Below are 18094 nucleotides of genomic sequence, written 5' to 3'. Positions count from 1 at the left end.
ATATATGCTCTATTGAACATCGTTTTAAGCCACTGCCCATTTTTATTAATAAACACCGCAGTAGTCTATGCAATTAACGACTTAAAATGCATCATCCAGCTGTACATAGTGGTGCATTTCAGGCATACAAAAATGTGCATGCCCTTTGCCTTCCCCTCGAAAGAATCGCAATTAGACGTTTACAACGTTTTTGAAGAAGTACACGATTTTAAGCCATTCCGTGAATGTAATCTTTGCAAAACAACTGCAACAATACAAACATTTTAATACATTTTTTATTTGTAGAAAGCCGGCCGCTGCCAAATGTTCAACTTTATAAAGTACGGATCAAGAGGCAGCCACAATATCCAGTCCACGCTGCCACTTTGTAAAATATGTAACCAGGGTCTCGAGTGCTTCATCTGACAAGGACGAGGCTGTGTGTTGCCAGTTCGTAATGTATACTCAGCACGTGGTTACGAGTTGTTTCGCGCTGCTGAGAAATGGCCTTTGCCAACACAGCTGGTTTGAGTCGAGGGTTTAAGTGGAAGTTAAACAAGTCCTCTTTTGAAGGCACACTTTGGAGAGTTGACGCCCAGCGATTTCCTTTTTAAATTGACTTTTCTATCGGAGGGGGTTTCTGTGGTTGGAATTTCTGCGCGCTCTTCCATTAAGCAATTGTTCAAAAAGCCCTCGCGAAAACAAAGTGGCTCATTAAAGAGCGTCAGCTGTTGGGATTTCTTTTTTTAAACGGTCTCAAGTTCATATACAACACCTAAAGGTTACCCGATACATTGAAACAGGTGGCCACCACCAGGGTACCCAGTTTCCATTTTCACTACAACGCTAAAACCTTCCAGGGCACTTTCCTTTCAAATCCACTTTGACATAATTATTGAGCATATCGTATTCAATACATGCCCAATTCAAGGGTCCAAGAGAAAATAAAGCCACTGTTAATGTCTGAAAATGTACACGGGGCACAAGTTCTTCGTGATCTTTGAACACCGACCGCTCAACTGCCCCGACGCCAAACGCCTCACAATGCCTTGTGTACGCGTGCAGCCTGGCATCGTGCGCGCGAGTTGAACAGATCGTACGGCGCCTGGCACTTTCTCGCCTCCGCCTTGAGCTGTTCGGTGGGATGCTTGCGTACCGCCTGCTCGCCGTCCCTGACTTTGTACGCCTTGCTGTGGACCTTCCTGCCTGGCCTGAGGCTGGAGAGTTTCCGCTGCAGAGTCCCACCCATGCCGAAGAGCCTCTTGCAGCTCTCCAGCGGCGAGGACGCTTTCACGCCGCCGCTGCTGCCGCTGCTGGGCAGTTTCTCGGACGGTGGCTCGGCCGCTTCTATCCAGTCCGTGATGAGGTCGGCGAAGCTGTTGTCTCCCAGCACGATGGGCTGTCGCTTCCTGCCCTCTGCCGACAGCAGGCACGCCGTCCAGTCGGCGCGCCGCACGTTCGAGGGCCCGTCCTCTGCCCGGGAGGCCCAGTGGTGGCAGGTGTCGCTCTCCTCTCTTCGAAATGAATTCCTCGTGCAGCTGTTGCAGCTTGTTGAGCTGACGTGGTTCGGCGGGGTGGGGTACGTGGCCTGATGCAAGCCCCTCTTGTGTGTAGCAGCGGCGGCGGCAGCGTCGGCTGCGCTGGCAGTGCCTCCGCTCTCCATGGACGTTTGGAGTTGTAGGAGCTTGAGGTCCTTCAGCGCTTGCATCATGATGTCCATTGCGTCCAGGAGTCGGCAGTGAACCTGTGAGCAGTGCCCTTGCCAGACAAGCACGCACAAGCAGAGCGACAATGAATATCTCATCACTTAGGCCGCGGCATCACTGATGCGGCCAGATAGTATTTTGTTGAGGGTGGCTCCATCGCACAGTGGTTAACGCCTTACATCTGAGACCAGAGATTGGAAGGTTTGAGCAACTGCAACGGATGTTAAAAGGTGCTATGACATCACTTGCATGGTGTACTCATGTGAATCGGATTTGAACTTTACCCTTTTGTGTCTTGTTTTCCCAGCTCTGCTGTATTATCTCTGTGAAAGGTAAGTTGATTGATATTTGACTTAAAACATGATTCCGTGACTTTGGTTGTGAGTGTAGGCCATTGTGATCTAGTGACAGGGCAGTATTCTTGAGAAATTGACCCACAATTACAGGCGCAAACCAGGGAGCATGTTACAATTCCCCACATTTTGTATATTACCTCCCTTTAAAATAAATCGCACAAGTATTGTTGGTGAGGTGCTTATGATATTCCAAGTAAACTTAGGAGTTGTCACATGTTTATCAATGACTGCTGTCTGAGAGAGCCTCTTCTCGCAGTGCGATTCATGGCCGCTGACCATACTTCATTATGCTGGTCAATGCAAATTGATGAAGGCAGGCAACATAGGCATGGGAGCACAAATGTACAGGACAACAATGGATCGTGTTGTACTGCCTTGTGGGTTGTCATGAATGGTAAATTTAAGGTCAAAAGTCCCAAGTGTTTCTGCTTCAACGGGCATTGGAGCGGCGCACATTTTCCTTGGCAGCCCCTGAGGCAGTGGTGAAAATTCCACATTCACATGGCGGGTGCCAGTCTTCCCAAAGGACAACCACTGTTGACTTCCTACAAGGGGGCACTTATTTTAACTGAGCTATAAACTCTCCAATTGTGAGTCGAGCACTCTCCTTACAGTGCCACCTGGCTTAATATCAAATTTCAATTCATAAAGTAAATAAAGTATATTTTAACACGCACGTGCCAGTATATGCTGGTGGCGGAGCAGATCAAACGCGCTCTTGTCTCCGAGTGTGGGTGTGCTTCTTTGCACGCTCATCCAAGCGGGCTAAGTGTTGCTCTGTAAGCGAGTGAGCACATTACCCACATTTTTTAAATAACATTTGGTGGAATTGTAAGGTCACTTGCTTCAGACGTGCCTGCCTTGTGACCGCCGTCACATTTGGTGGCAAACTCGATTTTACTGGACTTGTCATTCTAGCGAAGTGAACGGAGACAATGCAATCTTGTTTTAACAAGCTTGTACTCTACAAACTGGTTGTGTAACATAACGTAGACACATAGGGGGCACTAAGAAGTGTACGGTTCACCCTCCCTGCAATATAACTTTAATGATATTTATTCCTTTTGAAGATTAATCCATCCCACGTCATCACTTACATCTCAAATCCAATTGTATTTAATTACTTCACAATTATAAAAGTAATGCATAACTGCCCATAAATGGTTATTTTTACCAAGGGAATAACATTCAGCGTCTAAGGCTCTCACCAACTTAAGAGGCACATGTACAGTATGTTATGGCTAAATTAATGTAGTTTAGTTTTTTACTTCAGTAAAATATAGTGTTTGCCCGATCAACGTCTTAACACGCAATGCCTTCAATGCAATGCCTTAATGAGTACAGTACAGTATTTGAATTGAAATGTCAATGAGATGAACAGCTCTTCTAAATGTAATCTATTGGCTGCTTTGAGTATCCAACAAAAAATCCACACACACAAAACGATAAATGTTCGGTGACCGGATCCAGGCATTATTAAATACTGCTGGTGTGGTCCCATTTTAACGACAGCTTTGCCCGCCCAACTGGTTTGGCAGGGGGAGTTATTCTTCTTCCTCTTCTTGATCTCTGGACTTAGAGAACAATCCCCTCCTTTCAATAGGCCGCCCGGCTGAACGACATCCAGAAGTGATCGAACACAAAAGACGCCTTGGATTGCCACAAACCTGAACGTTGGCAAGCAACGGTCGTCGCATGCCCTTCGAGCTGCAGCTACACAACGGCACCGCTGCATATTTGCAGTGGCCTGTTGACACCTCGGCACACACACAGCTCCTCTGGCCCGCATATTTTGTTTGACGAGAGAGAAGGCGCATGCATGCACGTGTGTGTGTGAGTGCGAGAGTGAGTGAGTGAGGAGCGGTGGCGCGGTGGTTAGCGCGCTGTGCTACGAACCCGGCGAGCCGAGTTCCATTCCAGCTCAAGGGCACCAACACCAGTGACGAATATCTGAGCCGATACTGGGCCTTCTCTAGATAGACTGGGCATCAAATGAGTACCTGGTGCGGTGTTTAAACGTCGCCTCCAGGGAGACAAAGGCGGCCGGGCGTGGTTCTGGCCATCCACCCCCTAATGTGCCGTGCCGGCCTTCATAGGTGCTCGCTAACAGCACTTGCCCCAAAATTGTGTTAAGGCTATACGGGGGATCTAAATCTTTGTATTTATCGCAATGTGACCTGGCCTCTTCATTTGAGGCAGACCTGCGCTATGTTCACAAACAGCCCTTATGTCACTCCACTGCTGGATGAGGGCCTCCCTGTGCCGTCCGCGTGGTCGGGGGTTATTTGACCATACTTTAACGTGCGGGTTGGTAAGGATGGGCAGCATAAATATGGGAGCATAGAGGTATAGTGCAACAACGAGTGTTGCCGAGATACCCTCTGCTGCCCACAGAGTAGCTCAAGCTGCCCATTGACAAGCTGGCATGCATGGTGATTGCCCATCCAAGCTCTATCCAGGCCCAGCCCAACTTAGTTTCTGGGTCTGACGAGATCGGGCACATTCAGAGAGATGTGGCCATCAGCTCAATGTAGTATGACACTTGTACAGAATAACAACAATATTTTCTATATAGTTTCTTGGCAAATATACCACGCAATAAAAAAAAATCCACATTATTTGCCAATTTTTTTTATCAGGTTTCATATTTCTGAGCGAAACCTCAAGGTCAACCACCTGCTTTCACAGTGGCGTCTGTTTAACATCTGTGATGAAAAATGTGCATCTTATTCCTCAAAATCAGACAGCATATACCTAATTTTGTGTTCTCGTAGAGCTGCACAGTATATAGTGTACACCACTGCATATCTAACCGTCACGTGTCCACCCTGACCATCTAGCTGCTGTCACCTGTGCATGGTGTTAACTAAATTTGTCTCAGGATATTGACAACATCCGACCGTTACGTAAAGTCCACTGGTGCCTTCGTTGAATACGTAGTAGGCTTTCGTGACCAATATTATCCACAAAAGTTTTTTGGGGTGAGATCGCGTAAATATAAATGCGTCGTTAAACCCGCCACCACCCGACACAGCCACTCAGTAAGTGTCTCACGTAAACAAAACGTGCCAATTAGTTACAAGTTCAGCACACCGCTTGTGTGTTGGAGAGTAAACCTTTATGCACCAGTGAGTTGGATATGCGACGTACTGTAGATGTTAATATTATTGTACTGTATTTCACAGATATCGCCCTGTAAAGTCCTCAATGTGGTTTACACAGCAGCAATCGACGCTCTCCCGACTGGCAGACTAATGCCCCACAGGACACTCTTGAAAATGAAACTTTCCTCGTCGCTTTGAGTTCTTACCTGGTTCAAAAACAAAAAGTACCAAAGTAACTTCACAATCAAACGCAAATAAATAAATGAACTTACAACATTTGCCGCGTCAATGTTGAACGTGGTGAGTTGCTTTTTGCTTCATCCATTTAAAATGTCCTTCAATCGCTGTACTTGTTTGAAAAAGGTTTTGATGCCTACTTCTTTGGAATGCCATTTTTTTCTTTCTAATGCACATTAGGTACAGCTATGCCGCATTAAAATGCGCCGCACTGTTGTGCGCATTCCTTTCAATTACACACGCGCGCTCTCAGGCCTTGCGGGATCCCTCGCTTATATGGCCTCGTTTCTCTCCTCCAAGACTCATTCTCAACGCGGTGCCAGAGAAAAAGCCACCCATCGTCTGGAGCCTTCATCACATCTCCTGCCCAATTAAAAACACAAATAAAGGCATCTCTGTTGCGTGCGCGTGACCTGCGCGTGTTGCACGCGCACAGTGCTGGTTTTGTCGACGTGAATGGCACGGTGAAAATTGGCCTCGCAGGAGTCACTGTGGAAACTTGTGGCCAGAATGTGAGCAACATCAATGACGGAATTCAGCATCGAATGGTGAAACTCGAGTGTGGTGAAGGTGGAGCAACTACACCAGGGGGCCCATGGGTCGGAGCGGATACGAAGAGGGGAGGAAATTGGACAGGGGGCACCATTTTACTCTTTGCACGAGGGCCCATGCCAGCCACACTACACCACAAGTCTCAATGCACAATCTGCACATTGCCTTTGTTGATAGGGATTTTTGTCATTCTATGATTCGACATTTAAACATTAATTTGAACATTTTCAAAAATTAACCAAAATATATAAAATATTGAAAAGGTACTCAATTCTGCAGTATCGTGAACACATATTCTTGGTTCTTTCCCTTCTACGTGACTATTCCGAAAGAACCAAGAATATGAATCCCAGCAGTCACAAAAGCTTTAAATCGTAATTTTATCGTGAACACGTCTGCTAATGCTGAAACAACAACAATCTTCAGGAATAAATATGCTTAAAGTGTTGTTTTAAAGCTGGGTAAAGAATTCCGTCATCTCAATCCAATGGGACTGGATTCCACAGATGTGGCCCTACAATTCAAAGGCACTGGAGGCACAACGCAAGCCCTTGGGACACTGTGTGAGCTTCGCCAGTTCCAAAAACAGTGCTTATATTTAAGAACTTGCATCTTGGAATCCCTGTCTCACTTGATACAGCAAATCTGGCTGTGACGGTCCCACCTGATGACGGAGACTTGTGTTGCCTCCGAAACGTCGTAATTTTTTTATTATTATTTTTTTATTAATTTTAATTTCATTTTTTTTACCTACGTGACTTTACCGAAAAAACTAAGAGTAGTAGTGCTACGGTGAACAACTTAGTCCAAGTTATGGAAGCCAGATATTCTAGAACTGTGTGGAGAGCTCAGAAGCTGCTGTTGGGTCTTAAACTGGCCACGACTGGTGATCAATCCTGAAAAGCCACAATCACATCGCTCTCATCATCAACCAATAATTTTAAAAAAAATTACATCCTTTTTTACTCCACTGCTGGATTAAGTGTGTTGCTTGTAAAAATGGAAGGAACCGAAAATCGAGGAAGACCTAACGGAGCATGGCTTGACGACGACATAAGAGATCAGTATAGAAAGTTGTAGCACTACTTGGGCATATTGGCACAAGACAGAGGAAAGTGGAATCAAATGACGAAATGTGCAGTGGACATCTGCGGGATATCTGCCAATGGATCGTGATGATGATGATGATGCCAGATGAATGCCTCCAAAAGCTATGGCAAACAAGTGCCAAAATAGCCGACCATGCTTCACCAAATTGTTCAGTCCAGGTTGAGGGAACCCAGGACCAGTTCAGATGTCACTCAACACTGATGTTAGCCACGGCAGGAAATCGAACTCAGGTCACCATGGTGTTTGTGTACTGCATTAACCACTGTGCCACTTCTGCCATATATGATTAAAAAAAAAGCGTGTCTATGTGTAAGCTCGACTCCAATCGAGAGAACAGAAAATTGAGAATGTGCTCTTGTGAAGCAAAACAGAATGCCTGCTGAGAGGTTATCAGACAAAGATTACAAGAAAGCCATGAAGTATGCTCATACAAGGGTCATGATGTTATGTCAAGCCATGGATTGGAATTCCTTCTTCATTAACCACTTGATCTCCCTCATAGCTAAAGTTGCCATGCTCAGACGGGCGTCTTACTCTATTCTGTGCTGTATATAGAACGGCACACATTGATTATTATTTTAAATGTTGCGTCACGCGCTCGAGAAGACAATGATATGTGGCCAGTGGGTGCGTGATTTGCAATTAATTGAGGTTGAATGGCACCTTTTTAATTAGACTCTCGGCTAATTAAAACCAGAAACCACACTTTTCCTGAGCACAAAAGGGCATATTGAGACCTCGCTGCTCCCCACCCGAGCAGACTGCTCGTATGGCGAGTTGCCAGACCGGCAGGGCTGTCGCCACTGCTACGACTATCAACCTGGGATCGGGTGTTTTGGCACTTGCCTTGCCAAATGAACCAGCCCGTTTGTGAAGTACACACACACACATTCCATAGTCTCCGTTGAGACTGTAGCCTAGAACCAGGGAATGGCAACTCCGGGATTCTGGGGTCGAGTAGAGCTCATCTTCCCATGTCTCCCGATCGACATGCATTAGTAATGGTCGATGCTTTGTGTTTGCAAGTGAATGGAGAAGAGTGAGTGACATGGGAAATATGAACTGTGGTCCTCACTGCCTGGAATGGTCCTCTAAGCCTTTTCTGTATTAATACTTTATGAATGTATATATGTAGAGTACACTCTTTACTCAACCATCTGACGACCCATTGAGATCCATTCCCAATTCATCAAGGGGAGTTTATGGTTACATAAGTTTAGCGACGTTTGCGAGAAGTTGTTGACTATGGGCACTACCACGACTCACGGAAACTTCATCGAATCAATGATGAAGGTAAAGTCTCTATCACCAACTTTATATTTCACGTTTTGTTTTAAGATTACAATGCTCCCATGCTGTATTTTATTTAATACCAGGTCTGCCTTAAAAAAGAGAGAGACACAGAGACAACAGTTTTAGTCTCAACAGACTCGTACTTTCTCATAAATGAAGGGCCTAAATACCAAGCAACTAGCAACAACCAGCACCATTGAAGGTGCAAAAGGTAACACGAAACACAATTCCTGAATTGAGCAACGTTGTAAGAACTTGGAGAAAGAGACGATGGGAAGGAATTCCAAAGTGGAGCGGTGAGAGGAAAGCGGCAAGACACACACGAGTGGAGGAGACCTGGCAGACAAAGTCCTCAACTCAAGTGGAGAAATCACCAAGTGAAGTTGTTGCGAACGGCAACCCTCTTAGTCGTGATAAGAAGTGGGAAAGGGAGGCGACTCATTTCTTGACAAGTTGCCATGCAGCTGTAGTGGTAATCGAACCACTGACTCTGCTAAAAATGGTTTTAGTGGCAGGTGAGCTCACCACATGCATTCCCAGAATATACATCATCACCCATGGTCAATCCACTGCCCAGAATATTAAAACTATATATACCCCATAGTTGTGTGTATATATACACGCACACAATTGACGTGTACATATATATGGATTGAAGACTGGCTTGTTGTGAGTATGCCAGCCGGTTTTACGTACGCAGCAATCACATTCCATTTATACGAAGAAAAACAGATTCTTTGAACGTTCGTCTTAGCTTTACAATGTAGTGGAATGCACATGAAAGTAATGAAAACTACATTATACACATACATAAAGCAGTGGATAGATCATGTCTGGTGATTCTTTGAGCACAATATGTACATTAGATATATGCCTCTGCAATAGCGGCAGGCATATGCAGTGTGTATGTGTATGACAGTCTTGCAATTATACAACACACTACGGTACTTTACACAGTATGTATATTCATATACTGTGTGTCGATTATGGCATGTTTTGATATATATGTGATTGTTGCAATAAATTCATCGACATACATTATCTCACACGTCTGCTATTCATATGTGCGTGCCTTTTGAAGTTCACTTAAGTCTTAACCATACCCTGCAGCATAATAACTGCAGGGCTACAAACAACATCCCATCACTGTGAGCGTTATCCACGCTGAGATTGCCACCGTCTTAAACGTGCGTGGCAAGATTTGTTTGTAGGCGTTCTGTAATCAGGAATCCCACTCACCGATGATTGCCGAGCTGACGTGCGCGCGTCCGCGTTCTCTGCCTTGTCGTCCAGTTCTGTTGAGAGAGGAGAGGCTGGCTGTTGTAGAGGCGAGAGGCTGGGGGGGGGGTGGCAATGCGGGGAGGAGACGGTGGGAGGAGGTGTGTGGGAGGAAGTGGGTGAGTTTGTAGCCTTGAGCGTATAGTCTGGGAGTTTGTGGACCCTAAGATCCCAACACAGATACGACTCCCATCATCAGCAGCAGCAGCCTTCCCTCAATGGTAGGTCACTCTTTCCTGGCCGCTCCCATTGTCCATCGATCTCGAGCTGTGCATACCAATGGCTGTATCTATGTATGCCCGAACTAAATGTATGTTTTTGCTGTCACCCATGACTATGCATTTGTTATTGAGTAACGTCCTCCAACAACCTTGATTTTAATCTTTGTGAACTCATTACACATTTCAAAAGCCATGCTACCTTCCAAAATAGATTTGCTCTTCGTAATTCAGCTGCTATTACAATAATGGCAACCCCTTTAAATTATATATACAGTATATATATAATGTAATGTTTTTTTATTATTACATTTACAGCATTTTGTGTTTATGCGCACTAGTTTGTCTATTTACTCTTTAATATACTGTATTACTGGCTAAATATTTAATTTACGATATGTCATAGAGTATTAAACTTGTAAACGATATCGTTTACGTGACTTAAATGGTCAATCTAAACGTGAGTAAGTCTTACAATATATATAGTACCATTGTTTTACATACGATACTGTAGTAGATGTACCAAATTATTTAGATAAAAAAGGCACTGGAGGCACAACGCAAGCCCTTGGGACACTGTGTGAGCTTCGCCAGTTCCAAAAACAGTGCTTATATTTAAGAACTTGCATCTTGGAATCCCTGTCTCACTTGATACAGCAAATCTGGCTGTGACGGTCCCACCTGATGACGGAGACTTGTGTTGCCTCCGAAACGTCGTAATTTTTTTATTATTATTTTTTTATTAATTTTAATTTCATTTTTTTTACCTACGTGACTTTACCGAAAAAACTAAGAGTAGTAGTGCTACGGTGAACAACTTAGTCCAAGTTATGGAAGCCAGATATTCTAGAACTGTGTGGAGAGCTCAGAAGCTGCTGTTGGGTCTTAAACTGGCCACGACTGGTGATCAATCCTGAAAAGCCACAATCACATCGCTCTCATCATCAACCAATAATTTTAAAAAAAATTACATCCTTTTTTACTCCACTGCTGGATTAAGTGTGTTGCTTGTAAAAATGGAAGGAACCGAAAATCGAGGAAGACCTAACGGAGCATGGCTTGACGACGACATAAGAGATCAGTATAGAAAGTTGTAGCACTACTTGGGCATATTGGCACAAGACAGAGGAAAGTGGAATCAAATGACGAAATGTGCAGTGGACATCTGCGGGATATCTGCCAATGGATCGTGATGATGATGATGATGCCAGATGAATGCCTCCAAAAGCTATGGCAAACAAGTGCCAAAATAGCCGACCATGCTTCACCAAATTGTTCAGTCCAGGTTGAGGGAACCCAGGACCAGTTCAGATGTCACTCAACACTGATGTTAGCCACGGCAGGAAATCGAACTCAGGTCACCATGGTGTTTGTGTACTGCATTAACCACTGTGCCACTTCTGCCATATATGATTAAAAAAAAAGCGTGTCTATGTGTAAGCTCGACTCCAATCGAGAGAACAGAAAATTGAGAATGTGCTCTTGTGAAGCAAAACAGAATGCCTGCTGAGAGGTTATCAGACAAAGATTACAAGAAAGCCATGAAGTATGCTCATACAAGGGTCATGATGTTATGTCAAGCCATGGATTGGAATTCCTTCTTCATTAACCACTTGATCTCCCTCATAGCTAAAGTTGCCATGCTCAGACGGGCGTCTTACTCTATTCTGTGCTGTATATAGAACGGCACACATTGATTATTATTTTAAATGTTGCGTCACGCGCTCGAGAAGACAATGATATGTGGCCAGTGGGTGCGTGATTTGCAATTAATTGAGGTTGAATGGCACCTTTTTAATTAGACTCTCGGCTAATTAAAACCAGAAACCACACTTTTCCTGAGCACAAAAGGGCATATTGAGACCTCGCTGCTCCCCACCCGAGCAGACTGCTCGTATGGCGAGTTGCCAGACCGGCAGGGCTGTCGCCACTGCTACGACTATCAACCTGGGATCGGGTGTTTTGGCACTTGCCTTGCCAAATGAACCAGCCCGTTTGTGAAGTACACACACACACATTCCATAGTCTCCGTTGAGACTGTAGCCTAGAACCAGGGAATGGCAACTCCGGGATTCTGGGGTCGAGTAGAGCTCATCTTCCCATGTCTCCCGATCGACATGCATTAGTAATGGTCGATGCTTTGTGTTTGCAAGTGAATGGAGAAGAGTGAGTGACATGGGAAATATGAACTGTGGTCCTCACTGCCTGGAATGGTCCTCTAAGCCTTTTCTGTATTAATACTTTATGAATGTATATATGTAGAGTACACTCTTTACTCAACCATCTGACGACCCATTGAGATCCATTCCCAATTCATCAAGGGGAGTTTATGGTTACATAAGTTTAGCGACGTTTGCGAGAAGTTGTTGACTATGGGCACTACCACGACTCACGGAAACTTCATCGAATCAATGATGAAGGTAAAGTCTCTATCACCAACTTTATATTTCACGTTTTGTTTTAAGATTACAATGCTCCCATGCTGTATTTTATTTAATACCAGGTCTGCCTTAAAAAAGAGAGAGACACAGAGACAACAGTTTTAGTCTCAACAGACTCGTACTTTCTCATAAATGAAGGGCCTAAATACCAAGCAACTAGCAACAACCAGCACCATTGAAGGTGCAAAAGGTAACACGAAACACAATTCCTGAATTGAGCAACGTTGTAAGAACTTGGAGAAAGAGACGATGGGAAGGAATTCCAAAGTGGAGCGGTGAGAGGAAAGCGGCAAGACACACACGAGTGGAGGAGACCTGGCAGACAAAGTCCTCAACTCAAGTGGAGAAATCACCAAGTGAAGTTGTTGCGAACGGCAACCCTCTTAGTCGTGATAAGAAGTGGGAAAGGGAGGCGACTCATTTCTTGACAAGTTGCCATGCAGCTGTAGTGGTAATCGAACCACTGACTCTGCTAAAAATGGTTTTAGTGGCAGGTGAGCTCACCACATGCATTCCCAGAATATACATCATCACCCATGGTCAATCCACTGCCCAGAATATTAAAACTATATATACCCCATAGTTGTGTGTATATATACACGCACACAATTGACGTGTACATATATATGGATTGAAGACTGGCTTGTTGTGAGTATGCCAGCCGGTTTTACGTACGCAGCAATCACATTCCATTTATACGAAGAAAAACAGATTCTTTGAACGTTCGTCTTAGCTTTACAATGTAGTGGAATGCACATGAAAGTAATGAAAACTACATTATACACATACATAAAGCAGTGGATAGATCATGTCTGGTGATTCTTTGAGCACAATATGTACATTAGATATATGCCTCTGCAATAGCGGCAGGCATATGCAGTGTGTATGTGTATGACAGTCTTGCAATTATACAACACACTACGGTACTTTACACAGTATGTATATTCATATACTGTGTGTCGATTATGGCATGTTTTGATATATATGTGATTGTTGCAATAAATTCATCGACATACATTATCTCACACGTCTGCTATTCATATGTGCGTGCCTTTTGAAGTTCACTTAAGTCTTAACCATACCCTGCAGCATAATAACTGCAGGGCTACAAACAACATCCCATCACTGTGAGCGTTATCCACGCTGAGATTGCCACCGTCTTAAACGTGCGTGGCAAGATTTGTTTGTAGGCGTTCTGTAATCAGGAATCCCACTCACCGATGATTGCCGAGCTGACGTGCGCGCGTCCGCGTTCTCTGCCTTGTCGTCCAGTTCTGTTGAGAGAGGAGAGGCTGGCTGTTGTAGAGGCGAGAGGCTGGGGGGGGGGTGGCAATGCGGGGAGGAGACGGTGGGAGGAGGTGTGTGGGAGGAAGTGGGTGAGTTTGTAGCCTTGAGCGTATAGTCTGGGAGTTTGTGGACCCTAAGATCCCAACACAGATACGACTCCCATCATCAGCAGCAGCAGCCTTCCCTCAATGGTAGGTCACTCTTTCCTGGCCGCTCCCATTGTCCATCGATCTCGAGCTGTGCATACCAATGGCTGTATCTATGTATGCCCGAACTAAATGTATGTTTTTGCTGTCACCCATGACTATGCATTTGTTATTGAGTAACGTCCTCCAACAACCTTGATTTTAATCTTTGTGAACTCATTACACATTTCAAAAGCCATGCTACCTTCCAAAATAGATTTGCTCTTCGTAATTCAGCTGCTATTACAATAATGGCAACCCCTTTAAATTATATATACAGTATATATATAATGTAATGTTTTTTTATTATTACATTTACAGCATTTTGTGTTTATGCGCACTAGTTTGTCTATTTACTCTTTAATATACTGTATTACTGGCTAAATATTTAATTTACGATATGTCATAGAGTATTAAACTTGTAAACGATATCGTTTACGTGACTTAAATGGTCAATCTAAACGTGAGTAAGTCTTACAATATATATAGTACCATTGTTTTACATACGATACTGTAGTAGATGTACCAAATTATTTAGATAAAAAAACGTTTCAGAAAATAAAACACACCCCAGGCTTGTGCCCAGTGTCAATAAAGTTATCCACAAGTTGTCAAACACACACACACCTCGCAGACTATCAGACGCATCCACAACTTCTGCTTTACATATCGGAGGAAATGTGTAGAGTATTTTGTTCAGGTATTCTTTAGAACATGTTTTGTTCACTCAGAGGGCTGTCATCAAATTTAAATACGTAAAATGAACGTTTTCACCGACCTCACCCCTTTGTCTGTCCACGTAAATGCCTCCTGCTGAAGAGGGCATCCAGTGGCTGGGTCTCTCCAGGGGTCACTGCACTCCCCACTTACAACCACTTTCCACGGAGTTGCGAGTTAGATTCCCATCACTGGCCCCTATTCATTGCCGATGGAAATGACAAACATTTACCATTGCGTAAAATAAAGAAAAAACGGTACTGTACATATATTGCAAATGTCTGTCATTCCTCCCTACGCCATGACCATACTTCACCACGCTGGTCAGTACATGTTAGGAAAAGTTGTTGGAGGTAAGGACTGGCGCTGAAATCACTCACCACTGATGTTAGCGGTGGCCGGGAATCAACCTCGGATTGCCGGGTTCATAGCGGCAGCACGCTCACCGCTCCACCGTAGTATAAACTCGACACCGCTGGACATTAATTACAGATGCCGTGGCATTCTTTTCGTGACATTATTTACAAAAGCAAAGTATGTTGTGCCAGTGACATATCTCCCCCCCCCCCCGTCGCAAATTTTAGAATTACTGGCTAGCAACACATAAAATAAAAATTAGCAACCAAGACTGTGACTGAAGAAAGAGATTACAGATTCTGTTACATCGCCATTAGATATACGATCATTTATTTATATACATCCCAAAGAGGACCTCCTATCTGCTTAAATAAAGGACAACATCAAGTCACATTTATTTTACATTAGTCTGCTCTTATCAATTATAATCACCGTGCTCTCAAACGGTAAAAAATTAATCTGTAAAAACAAAGTTTTCACTATAAATCCTTTATATGCGTGACGGCTAGAGTCCTCTCGTCCTCTGGCTTGAGATGGCTACCACCTATGGGTCAGATGATTGCTTGCCACCATTAAGCAATTGGTAATTACATATAATTTTTTTTTCCTAAAAAGTGTAAAATTTTGGGGGGAAAAAATTCACGAAAATTAATTGTCACGCACAACGAGTCTGTGTGCAAAATGTCAGCTCGATAGGATCACGGGAAGTGGGTAAAAAAACGACCGAAAGATTTGCACGGTCGTAAGCGCGCAAGCAAATAAGCAAGTGAACTTATAATATAAAGGATTTAAAAATGGAATGTCGGAAGACATCCGTCGCAATGGAATCTCACCTGCTTAAATTAAGGGTGTCACATCAAGTTAGGCGCAAGGCATTTGTAGTTTTAACACCGGTGCCAAAGCTATGCTCTTGACAACTTTGAGAAATTAAAATTTTTACTCCATGTCTGTGCAGACGCTATATGTACCTTACATTGTTGCGCAAGATCACGTGGGTGGAAACGGGACCGTAAAAATGATTTATATGTGCTTAAATAAAACAAGGCAGCCACATTGCACACAGATTAAAGCCATGAAGGACATTTACGACTGGCACCTGCATGGGGCGTGGTTCTGTGTTTCTAAAGGTAAATTATTAATACAACTTGAATGACAATCCTAGAGATAAATAATAACATTCATGTATATTTTATTTTACGTTAAGCACTGAGAATCCTTTATTTATGCAAATAAGGATATATTTCGATTTGAAGCTTTCGTGACTGCAGGGATTCATCTTCTTGGTTCTTTCGGTAAAGTCATGTAGAAGTGAAGTAATAAAATAATAAAAATAAAACATAATGAAACAATTTATTATTTTATTACTTCCCTTCTACGTGACTTTACCGAAAGAACCAAGAAGAAGGATATATTTGTTGATATATTACTGCACTTATTAATCGGTGTCACAATTAAAAATGATCTTCGCGTGTTGAAATGAGCAGTGGGGGCAGTGATCTTCTCTATTGGTGGGTCCGTGGCCACTGGATTCAAATTTCACATGGTGGATGTCTGTCCCTTCATGACGACTGTTGATATCTACACACTGTCATTTGTGTTATCAAGCCTGTGGGCGGTGGGGATGGGGGTGGCCTTAGATGACCGTGAAATGTATTTGATTTCACAGCCTAGAGATGGTGTGATTCTTAACTTACTCTGGAAATCCTCACCGAATCCCATTGCTATATTTTTCTAGGCGGGAAGTTTGGCCATTTTCCAATTGAGTATTATTTTTTTCACGTGCAGAGCAAACTTAAGTGCCTTTTAAAATATCCCCGTAAAACAAGGTTGCATCCCGCATTATCCTGAATATTGTGCACAAGTCTGTTCCCAAGACAACCTGCGATGATTTAACACAACTTGTGACGCCCATCTCTTACCCACCTGGCACTCACTCACTCTCTCCCTCTCTATCTGCGCACCTGCATCGGTGAAAATGCCTCCGTGTGGAGACACGGAGCTGACAGCCCTCGGAGGGAGGGAGGGGGGGCTCTCGTGTGGGATTACGTACTCCCGACTGAACTCTCCCACATCCAAGCGGCGGCGATTTCAATCATCCGTGCCCTCTATTTACAATCTCGTTCCACCCTAGCACACGAACGTCGCGGTTGAAAAGATCGCAGTGCACTCGCATCGTGTCGCGTGTGGCAGGTGCCTCGTTATTTACCGCTGCTGCATTCTCTCTCCCAGCCTTGTGGTCAAGACGTCTGAAAAACGTGGAATGTGCCCCGTCCAGGTGTTCCACTCGGCAACGATCTCACTCTCTCTCTCTCGGGCTTTATGGAAGGGTCGTTGCTTTAACGGGCAGGTGAGAAAGGAATAGTTTTCGTGTCCAAAAAATGATTTACTGTTCATCTCCATGTTGTGTATGTTACTTAAGATGCAGAGGTTCAATTAGATATCCCAGCAGTATGCAACAGTGGTGCAAGTTTTATAAATACCACCCACCTCCCCCGCCTCTGTATGGATACACCACAACCAATTGGCAGGCCGCGTGAGGTGGGGCAAAGTGTGGGTTCACCGACCTCGTCCAAGACATCTGGCCAGTGTGGAAGAGTAGGCCAAATATTCCCAAGAGGGACTCTCGAGAGCAGGGGTCGGCAACCAAAATAACAAGAAGAGCCATTTCTTTCCAATTTGGTACAAAATTCAGTATTTCAAGAGCCGCAGTGCATCTGAGTACATACTGTACATACGTACATATCGTCAAGAAGCAGCCCGTAAAGAGCCGCATGCGGCTCCGGAGCCGTAGGTTGCCGACCCCTGCTCTAGAGCTTTCTCGAGTGGAGGCCCTTCTCCAAGCAGTGGCGTGACCAAGGAATTGCAGGGCTGCACCTGTACCTATTTTTTGCTTGTTCAGCATAACACAGTGCTACCGTGGTGGTCGTGTGGAGGAGGGTGCTGCACACATGCTGGATGACTGCTCTGTACGTGCCGGACTCCCCGGCGTTCTTCTCAAGCTGAGCACTGCTGTATCCACTGCTGGATGAGTTCTTCTTAAGCCGATCACAAGTTGGCTCCGAGGCCGCTCAATGGCTCGAGACGATGTGCCCCTATTTTGGTGTTCATGAGCCTCATTTTGTTTGTCTTGTCCACGTGCATGACGCCCGGTGGGTCAGTGGTGCAGTGGTTAGCATGATGCGCGATGAACCCACCCCTCCAAACCACGACGCCTGAACCAACCCGCATTGCCTTGCGTGGTGAAGTGTGGTCAGACAGCCACATTCACTCACGT

At 44.4% G+C, this 18094-nt stretch overlaps 1 protein-coding gene across 1 annotated transcript; it reads right to left on the bottom strand.

Moving 5' to 3' along the window:
• Window positions 1–346: 346 nt before the first annotated feature.
• Window positions 347–9608, bottom strand: LOC144943840 (PAK4-inhibitor INKA2-like). Its single transcript, XM_078871688.1, has 2 exons — window positions 9577–9608; window positions 347–1737 (listed from the first exon to the last, which is right to left on the bottom strand). The coding sequence occupies exon 2, from the start codon at window positions 1697–1699 to the stop codon at window positions 1019–1021; it is 681 nt and encodes a 226-aa protein (XP_078727814.1). The 5' UTR covers window positions 1700–1737; window positions 9577–9608; the 3' UTR covers window positions 347–1018.
• Between the last annotated feature and the right edge of the window lie 8486 nt (window positions 9609–18094).

This window comes from Lampetra fluviatilis, chromosome 32, assembly GCF_964198595.1.
Source record: "Lampetra fluviatilis chromosome 32, kcLamFluv1.1, whole genome shotgun sequence".
Lineage (NCBI taxonomy): Eukaryota > Metazoa > Chordata > Hyperoartia > Petromyzontiformes > Petromyzontidae > Lampetra > Lampetra fluviatilis.
Note: the sequence above shows the minus strand (reverse complement) of the source record. Positions and strands in the feature narration are given on the sequence as shown.